The sequence below is a fragment of the Camelus bactrianus genome, chromosome 16, assembly GCF_048773025.1.
Source record: "Camelus bactrianus isolate YW-2024 breed Bactrian camel chromosome 16, ASM4877302v1, whole genome shotgun sequence".
Taxonomy (NCBI): Eukaryota; Metazoa; Chordata; class Mammalia; order Artiodactyla; family Camelidae; genus Camelus; species Camelus bactrianus.
In genome coordinates, this window is record NC_133554.1 from 47,715,662 (window position 1) to 47,725,921 (window position 10,260).

Below are 10,260 nucleotides of genomic sequence, written 5' to 3' on the forward strand. Positions count from 1 at the left end.
CCCAACAGCGGAGCTTTACACTTCACTTCCTATTCACATTCTCAGGCTCTCGCTAAACCAGTTACCTAAGGCTGCCCGCACTTTAAAATCAGTGCCTTGGTTCACGCTGCTCCCTCCCTCCCTCTGTAAATCCTTACTATCTGTGTGGCCATCCAGGAAGCATATGCCCACACCAACTCTGCCCTCCTTAAAATCTCCACTGCACTTTGCACCTCACTTGTACCAATCAAGAACTAGAAGTATACTGAAAAGGTATTTGGTTGACACAAGTGGGAATAAATATTGCCAAACCAGTAACAAACTGTGCTTCAGATAAATCTGCAGTTCATTCACAGCATCTTATGCCACCCACAACTGTCATCATCCTTAGAGGACACGAATCACTAGCTCTCCCAGGACAAAACCAGGGCTTTTGCTTTCTGAAGTCAGCAGAGGTTCCAAATTTCAAAATACCAGCTAGGTAGTCTCAGACATCTTATGCAGGTTAAATGCAAGAACTATTCTGTTTCAAGTCTGATTTAACTTTTTCGAATTAGCAAATGCTTGACTTCAGGGTGCTGTCAGAACTTCACCAACGCTTATTCAAAACAGATTTTCTATATAACCCTTCTCAACGTACTGGCCAAGTAGGTCATAAAAGCTACAGGCTGAAATAACTCTAAATTTTCACAATAAAAACAAAAGCCTTATTCAGTCAAATGCCTTGAATTTAAGCAAAACTAGATGATTCCAATTTCTGTATTAACAAGTTATCATCTAGCAGGGAGGGTATAGCTCAATGGTAGAGTGTGTGCTTAGCATGCATGAGGTTCTGGGTTCAATTCCCAATACCTTACTTAAAAAAAATATACCTAATTTTAGACCTAATTATCTCTTCCCTCCCAGAAAACCTTATCATCCCTATAGTCAGATTTGTCATGTAAGTACCTTACACACCCATTTACATTTTTTATCCATAAAAGGAAAACATTTCACCTCTAGTGAATAAACTTTTTAAAATCTATGATTTTAAAAATTAAGCTGGTAACATCAACGAATGTCTCAGTATAAACAGGTATATTACCTACAAAGTACTCAACATATGAATAAATGAATGAGTTATTTCTTATACTAGATAGTTAATATGCTAGTACTTAAGCCAGCATTCTAGTTCACAAAATTTAATCAACTTATTCTAAATTAGCAACAAAGTACACTTCTCTTTTAGCCCTGACAATAGAGCCGGATTCAAATCCACCATGAGCTCCTGGGATATCTTAAATCAGTCCTAGAATATTTTTCCTTCCAAAGCATGCACACATACACGTTTCCCTGACAGCCTTCTTCCCAGCCTTCACTGTCTAGGAGCACAGACAATAAAAATAATGAAACTCGTGCTTAGCCTAAACAACTCACTGGCACGTATTGTTATTCCAGGCAAGTGGCCATATTCTAAAAGTTTACAGCACAAAATGTATCATCTCTTTTACCATAAACTTGAGAAATAATGTTTCAAAAAGTAAAACAGCTAACAAGTTACCACCAGCACGCAATAAAGAAAATGCCTAGCAAGCAATATGAAACAGCAGCTCAAAACACACTAACTCTGGGAAGGAAAAAAAAAAAAAAAACAAAAACACCACCACCACACTAACCCTGGTGCTAAAGGCATTCACTGGTCAAACTGTCTATCAAAATCTCACTAGACCAATTTTTAGTTTCCAAAATCCAAAATACTCAGGAATTACGGCACCCATTGAAGAATTATCAAAACTTCATCTATTACAAGCTCTCACCTACTAACAATTATTTGTCCAATCAGCCTCTGATGAGCACCTGCTGTGTACGAGTCACTGTCCTAGAGGTGCAGGGAGTATAAAATTCATATAAGGATATACAGTCTTTAGTCTCACACAGATAGGGCCAGCACACACAAGGTACACTACAAGTGTCATTAGGAAAAACAAAATGTCATGGAAGTCCATAAAGATATAAGTATCTTTTTAAAAAAGGAAACCTAACCAACAAATTGCAGTTCAACTCAGCATATACAAAGCTCTCAGTCCTAAATATTACTTGCTAGACCTCTGAAGAGGAGTTAAAGTTAGCTGAACCACCCTGCCAAAACGCCTTAGCTCTGTCTAATTTGAAAAAACTTTCTCTGATAGTGTAATTTACCTTCCATGGGTCTTTCAATTCTGAGCTCTTGGTAGAAAGGACCACACATGATTTTTTTAAGGTAAAAACTATTACTATAAAAGATGTACTAAAATTAATTTGACAAAAAATGAAAAGTGGTGTGTAGTCCCTTCCACAAATAAGACATACACTTGACACTTGATTCATTCCCTTAATTCTCCTGTCAGCTTCCCCCCACCCCCACCCCCTTCCCAAAGACAGGAAGATATTCCTACTGTCAGGCAAAAGAAATTACCTTTTTCATTTGCTGTCAGGGCAATCTAAATGGGTTCATATCTGGTTTAATACTCATACTCCTCCAATGAGTATTTAAGCATTTATTTAAAAATGGGCACATTTAAATCTAACCACTTCTACTATCCTAGTCTCTTTTAAAACCAAAGTGACACATCTTAGTCACTTTTCAAAGATTGTATTTCCTCATAAACTTTACTTTGTAAATGCTCTTAAATCTAGATTCTAATTTCGTTAATCCAGATTAACAAAAATATAAAGGAAAAAATCTTTTAAGTTATTGCTACAAGTTAAGTTTTTTTCACAATTTAGTAAGCCACAACTACATATTTAATAGAAAGCAGCAACTGTGTGTGTGTGTTTTAAATAAACAAAAAACATCTCAGCACCTGCCTAGAGAAACTTTCTGAGAAAACAGGCGAGGAGTCACCATGGAGAAATTCATTACAGATCCAGGGAGGACTACCATCTCAGAAACAGAATGAAAAGAAAAAAGTCATTTTACAATAAATCTCCCTATACTTCTGCTGTGTGACTTGGAAGTTGGTCCAAAAGTTCATCTCCGGTAATTACAACTGCTTGATCAAACTATCCGCCCCCTGCAACAGGTGACACGAAACTATATTTCTCAGGCAAAGCAAAGGGATCAAATTAGTTAAGACGCATGTTCTTGCCGTCTCTTATTTTGCATTTTACCAAAATGATTTTCAATCAGATGAAATACCCAATCTGTTTTGGCTTTGGTTTTCTGCTTTGCTTTTTAATCAGCCATTTACCAGCAACTGTTGCACGAGCCCATTAGCACTCAAGAATAAAAACAAACACACAGGACCAGGTAAAGCTCCCCTACTAACCCAACTGATCCATTTCCTTAACACAGTTTTAAAACCACACAGCCAGGCGTGTGAAGAGAAGCATGTTTTGTGTGTGTTCGTATGCCACAATCTGTCTAAATCCTCGATTCCCTTTTAAGGAACAGATATAGAATAAAAATCTAAAAGAAACCACATTAGAAATGCAAAGAGGTTTGCAAAACAAGAGGCTTCTTTCATTCCAAAAAACCAAACCAAAACAAGGAGAGAAAAATGAATGCAATGGATATGTGTGTGCCAAAGTTTCAATCCTGCCCGGTGGAGACACTGCACTGGCACAAATTTTTAAGAGGAAAAAAGAGGGGGTTGGGGGGAGAGAAAGAGAGAGAGCGAGTGTGTGGCCTGCGAACTGCAACAATGCAATCTCCATTTTGAACAATGCGCCTCTTTCCTCTTGTAAATCTAGTTTTTTGCCACTTGCTGTGCCGTCGCATTTCCCCTCTGTTTGGGGGGGAGGTGGGGTGGGGGGAGACAGAGAGAGAGTGAGCAAGGGGCGATGGGGGAGGAGGTGGGGAAGGAGTCTGCAGCAACTGGGCTGGGTGGGTACCTGGAGTGCTGCTATAGGTGCTATGGCTCCTGAAGCTGCTTTCCGTGCAGTAACTGGCGTCGTCGTCGTCGTCTTCCATCTCCTCCGGATAATCGGAGTCATCGTCGTCCTCCTCCATCTCATCTTCCTCGTCCTCCTCGGAATCCTGGGTCTCCTCGGCGTCGCCGTCCTCCTCCTCCTCCTCCTCCTCGGAGACCATGTCCTCCTCCTCCTCCTCCTCCTCTTCGCTCTCGTGGTCATCGTACACCACTTTGTTGACGGCCCTCCGGGCCGGGGTGGTCCGGGCCAGGTGGCCGCCGCCGCCCCCGCCCCCCGTCCTGCCGCCCCCGCCTCCTCGCCCCCCCCGGCCCGGGGCGCTGGTGCTGGGGGGGGCCGGCGGCGGCGGCGGCGGCGGCGGCGGCGGCGGCTTCCTCCGGCTACTGCTGCCCCCCCTGGGCGAGCTCAGCCGCGTCTTGGGCGCCACCTCAGCCTGGGCGGCGGCCCACCTGCCCCGGCTGCTGCCGCGGTGCCGCGAGCGGAGCCCCCCGATGGGTCCGGACGTGGGCGGCGGCGGCGGCGGCGGCGGCGGGGCCGGGGCGCAGCGCTCCGCAGCGGGAGCCGCGGGCTGCTTGGGCGGCCTGCCCCGCCGGCCCCTCATGTCGGAGCCGAGGCGGGGGGAGAAGGGAAAGCGGAGGGGGGAGGGGCGGGCGGAGGGGTGGCGGTGGGGAGCGCCGGGGCTGGGTGGGGAGGCCGGCGGGGCCGGGCGGGAGGGGCCCGGCCGGCGGAAGCGGGTGGAGGGAGAAGGCTCAATCCGAATTGCTGGGGCCCCACTCCGGATCGCCTTCAGCCGCCATCTTGTTTCTTCCCTCTCGCTCGGTGACTGGGGGAACCGACAGCGGCCGCAGGCCCGGAGCGCGGTCACGTGAGCTGCGCCGCCGACGAGCCTGGGACGGAGCGAGGCCGCGCGGCGGCCGCTAGGGGGAGCGCGGGAGCGCCGGGTCGGGGGCGGGGAGCCCTGGGTGCCTCCGCGCGGCGAGGCTGGACCGCAGCCGCCGGCGGCTCCGGGGAGAGGGGCTCTCCCTGGAGAAGTGCCCCGGGTCGGAGGCCTCGGGAGCCGACTGCTGAGCATGAAACTCACAGGGCCTCCTTCCGGCGTCCACCTTCCCCGGCTCAAAAATAAGGGTGGAGAAGCCCCCAAATTCATCCCCCTTCTGCCCCCTTAGGGAAACTGATGCTGAAAGCCAGAGAGGGTATCGCGAAGCGGGGAGACTTAAGCGACCCAGGCGGCAGGGCAGCGCCCGCAACCGAGGGAAATTACCTGGGGGCGGGGAGAGGAGCCCCCAGAAATGTGAAACTCCGAAGGCTTGGTTCTAGAGAGTCCTGAAATTGATCCCAATGACAACTGCTTGGGGGCTGTGCCAGAAGCCACGCCCTAGGCTGCCAGACCCCGAGGGAGAGCCATTCTGATACTCTTCGGATGAAATCCCCACCCAAAAACCCTTGGATAAACTCCAGAATGCAACTATATTCCAGTCTCCTCCACCTTTCCCGGTGTCCCAGTTAGAAACTCGACCACCTCAGGAAGAACTTTCCAATTTCTTATTTGCTGTAGAAAGGGTAACTTCCCGCCTAAACCCTACTTAAATCTGTTGTACGTTTGTGTTATCGGGAAGTCATTTTAATATCTTTACCTGACAAGTAACCAAGTCTCGGCTTAGCCCAGGGAACGAATCGTAACGATGAAATTTTAGGCTTCCCCAGACCAAAGCAGGGAGACAACTCGCGGTGGTCAAGCCAGTTCTGAGGCTCAGAGCAAGGTTTTATAAGCATATTAATAGGTATTGAAACCACCAAAAACTGGTGATTTCAACAGAAATAGTTAACAGGACTCTGACCACCAAGTAGCTTATTACAGTCTATTTATAAGGATAGACCACATATGTGAAATGAAAATGAAAATACAAGCATTGATTACCAAATTCATTATTCAATATAGTTCCATTGAGCAGCAAGGGTAGCAAACTTATGTGCCTTCAGGGGCTAGGCAAGAAATGAAAGTAAATCAAACGGGCAAGGTGAGGAACTTTGGCAAATGCTAGTGCCTGTGTTTTGTAAAAAGAGGGCAGCTTTCGGAATGTGGGCCTAAAATGGCAAGATCTTCAAATTTTTCAAGAGAAGGTGGAAATGTGTATTTCACTTGAAATCTCTTGATTTTTAAATATTGGTAACTGACAGGTTTTTTTTTTTCCTCTTTTTTTAAAAAATGGAAGTACTGGGGATTGAACCCAGGACCTCGTGTGTACTAACGTATGCACCCTATGAATGAGCTATTACCCTCCCTCCTGGCAACTGTCAGTTTTTAAACAACACTTCAGAGTGATCAAAATAAATGCAGTTCAGATACAGCGCAGAGTCTACAAGTTTGCAACTTGTATCCTGCACTATATAAACAATGCTATGTACTTAAATACAAAGATATTTAAAAACAGTGGCAGCCAGGGTGGAGGGTATAGTTTAGTGTTAGAGAGTGCATGCTTAGAATACATGAGGTCCTGGGTTCAATCCCCAGTACCTCCATTAAAATATACACACCTAATTATCTCCCCTGAAAAACAAAACAAAAAAAAAAATGGTGACTGCCTTCAGGGTTTACAATGTAATAGTGGAGGAAACCTATTTTAAAATAGGTTCTCATTAGGTATTATAAGTAATCTGAAGGTAACTTAAAGTGTACAGGAGGAAGGGGAAGGGTATAGCTCAAGTGGTAGAGTGCATGCTTAGCATGCACAAGGTCCTAGGTTCCATCTCCATCCAGTACCTCCATTAAAAAAATTAAATAATAAACCTCATTACCTTCCCCCCCAAAACAAAGTATATGGGAGGACATAGGTTATATACAAATACTATGCCATTTTACACAAGGGACTGGAGCATGCTTGGATTTTGTTATCTGAGGGTGGGGGGGGAGGTGATCTTGGAACCAATTCCCCAAGGATAGCCAGGGACCACTGTAAATGGAATCCAAGCTCTCAAGAGCTTGTCTTCCAGCTGGCTCAGTAGCTGTGTATTTCATGGGTCATGCCACTATTCTGTAAAGCCAGCTGCTTCTGGTTGTTGGGGTCCGTAATAAGGCTATTGAATCTGATAGGACCCTAGTTTCTTTACTTAGTTCACTGTAAATTTAGTTCCTTGGTTAGATGCTGTTATGGACTAAATGTTTGGGTCCCCACAAAATTCATATGATGAAATCCCGCAATGTGATGGTATTAGGAGATGGGGCTTTTGAGAGGTAATTAGGATTAGATGAGATCACGAAGGTGGAGCCCTCATGAATGGGATTAATGCTCTTATAAGATCATGGGAGAGTCTGCTTCCCTCCTCTGCTTTCCTCTATGTGGGGATATAAGGAGAAGTCGGGAAGTCTGCAGCCTGGAAGAGGGCTCTCACCAGAACCCAGCCATGCTGGCATCCTGATCTCAGACTTCTAGCTTCCAGACTGTGAGAAATAAATTTCCCTTGTTTATAAGCCACAAGGGCTATAGTAATTTGTGATAGCAGCCAGAACTAAGACCAATGCCGTAACGGTGGAGAAGGTAAGTAAGCCCATTTAGGATGAGGATGGTAAAAGCATGGCTGGTGGGCAAGGGAAATCCAAATTCAGTAAAAACCTCTTCCTGATGAGGCTAACCACTGTACCCCCCATGATAGAAATGATACATTATAATGATTCCTTCAGCAGAAGCAACAGATCAGCCTTGCCGAGGAGAAGCCCGCAGTAAGCTCATGACCCCAGTAAACAGGCAATGGCTTGACTAGGGAAGGGTTCTCATCCACCTGACGAGTCTTCTTGTCCACAAATTTATTAACACTTCTTTAGCAGTGGGGACATTTTGATAAATATTCCTTTAGGCTAGAAATACTCTCACTTTCTAGGTCTATTCTGAGAGGTCCACCTACATCTTTATCAGCTACATCCTCTCTCCCAAGCCTCCTTGTCCCCAATCTCAGTCCCTGCCCACTTGGCTCATGAATTGGGGTAGAGTCCTTCTCAAAGCAAAGAGAACCACAAGAGTGCAACCCAAAGCTCTGCCCACTCCAAAGGTTTCCTTTCGCCACTTCCAAGACCATCTTCAAGACCACTTCCAAGTGCAGCTCTAACACCTTAGCAGACCACTCCCAGCTGACACCATCTGTTAAACCAAGCTCAAATGTCTTCCTTAGTCACCTATGGGAGGCCATGGTCGTGAAGTGAGAGGGCAGTGGCGGTAAAACGGGAATAAACATGCAGGCAGATCTCGTTTTATGGTGCATCTCTCTACTGCACTTTGCAAATACTGCGCTTTTTACAAGTTGAAGGTTCATGGCAACGCTGCGTCAAGCAAGTATATTGGTGCCATTTTTCCCAAGGCATTATTTTTTAATTAAGCTAGGTACAGTGTTTTTTCAGACATAATGCACACTTAGTAGACTACAATGTAATGTAAACAGAAATTTTTATGCACTGGGAAATCAAAAAATTCACGTGATTCACTTTATTGCAACATTTGATTTATTGCGGTGGTCTGGACCAGGACCCGCATCATCTCCGAGGTCTGCCTGTACTGGGAGTTGCTCTCCTGTGCCTGCTCCAGGACCTGTTTAGGCCTGCTCTTCTATTCCACGTCCTCTTGGGAAAAGGAGAGCTACCGAGCATGGTGTGGCTAAGTGGGACTGATACTCATTTCATGACAAGCTGCATAGGTTACATGGTCACCTGGTACTCCACAGTCAGGCTCCTGGTCTTTGCCAGGGCCCAGGAGTAATTTAGGAGCAGTTTCTAAAAGGGGGGATAGTTAGGCAAAGAGAGCAAGGCTTTGCTCCAAAACTCTAAGTGCAACATAGTGATGCTCTCTGGGGGAGCTTGACATGGACTCCATACAGTGTCCCAGCATGTAGCACTACACAGAGGACCATTGTATCCACAGGGTTTTGAGGTTGATTAGCAGAACTCCTCGCACTGAAGCTTGGATCTGCTGAAGAACCTTCTGCTGTTCGCTATGGCTCATTGTTAGCAAGGTCAGGTCACTTGGAAAATAGGTTTAAACAGCAAACAAATGTAGAATACATTGTCTTCTAAATCCAAAGATACCAAGCATCCAGTAACATCAGAAGAAACCTTCTCACCACACAGTCCTTGGACTCCTCGCATCCATTATACGTTCTATGGCTCCAGCCACTCACTCTTCTAAAGACTTGTCTTCAATTTCAAGTGACACGAGCATTTTGTTGAATTGTTTTGCCACTAGTTGCTATGGGGTGTTTAAATCTCTGACCTCAATGCTAAATGCATTTTCTCTCCTATCAGCCTCAAAAGACTAGACAGACAGATACAGACCACCTCCACCCCATTTCCCCGAGAGTCTATGGCCTACAACCACTCTGGTTCCAATTTCTTTATCAGTTGGGTTTTAGTTGTAAGCCATAGAAGTCAACATGGTCTGCTTCAAGCTCACAGAATCTCTGGGGATGCCCAAGAACCAGGCTCGGAGGCTATGCAGCCAGAAAATGTCCAGAATCAGGCTACAAAACCAGTAAAGACTGCATGGCTGTTGCTGCCTGGCACAAGGCTGAGCTTGTCCTGGTAACATCACCAATACTGGGCACTGGGCAAGGCTCCATCACCCTGCTGGCTTCCAATTCAAAAGGTCTCGTTGCAGGGGAGGCCAAGGTGGAGTTTTAGCTCCTATAGTGTGGAAGGTTCCTTCAATCAGAGGGGATATATATTGGGTGGGACTTGACACAGTGAGAGAGAAGTGAACCCAAGCTGACTTGGACTTGGGTGACTTGGAGGATGGTGTGTCACAGACCTGCAGTTAAGACTCAGAAAGGCAGCACAGGAGCTGGTTTAGGAAGGAAGTGATTAACTCTGTGACCTTAGATGAGTCACTCAACCCTGATTGGGTTCCAGTTTCCTCACAAATGTTGAGGGGGCTGGGTTAGATCTGTGCTTTCCAACCCTTTCACATTATAGCACCCAGTGAAAACTAGAGGAATAATTAGAGGGACTTACTGAATGTGATAAAATGTTTTCTTTATAGAATAGAATTATAATAAAAATAAAGATTAAATGTATAGCATTCGAGGAGATATTAAATGGTGAATCTGTTAACACTTTTCCAAAAGCCATTTTTATTCAATGAACAACTTGAACTTTAATCTTGGTACCTAATTTTATATTCTCAGCTTTGTGTTTTAAATAACTCATGCAATTCCTGATCAAGATTCTTTAACACTGATCTCTTTAAATGACAAGAAACCACACAGCAGTGGGTGATACAAAGAAATATACAACCATCTTTCATAACCATTCACACATTTACAACAGTAGAAATTATATTTATGTTATATGTAATGCTCTTCCTTTCTTTCACTGACAAATGTGCTTATAAAATTTCTTCAGGATTTTAGATC

At 45.2% G+C, this 10,260-nt stretch overlaps 1 protein-coding gene across 15 annotated transcripts in view; it reads right to left on the bottom strand.

Moving 5' to 3' along the window:
• BPTF (bromodomain PHD finger transcription factor) overlaps positions 1–5,029 on the bottom strand; it is a 128,066-nt gene extending 123,037 nt beyond the window's left edge. For all 15 annotated transcript variants that reach the window (XM_045511961.2, XM_074343498.1, XM_045511960.2 and 12 more), the window contains exon 1: positions 3,832–5,029. In XM_045511961.2, the coding sequence (XP_045367917.2) occupies positions 3,832–5,014 (1,183 nt within the window). In that variant the 5' untranslated portion in view covers positions 5,015–5,029. The remainder of the gene's footprint in view (positions 1–3,831) is intronic.
• Between the last annotated feature and the right edge of the window lie 5,231 nt (positions 5,030–10,260).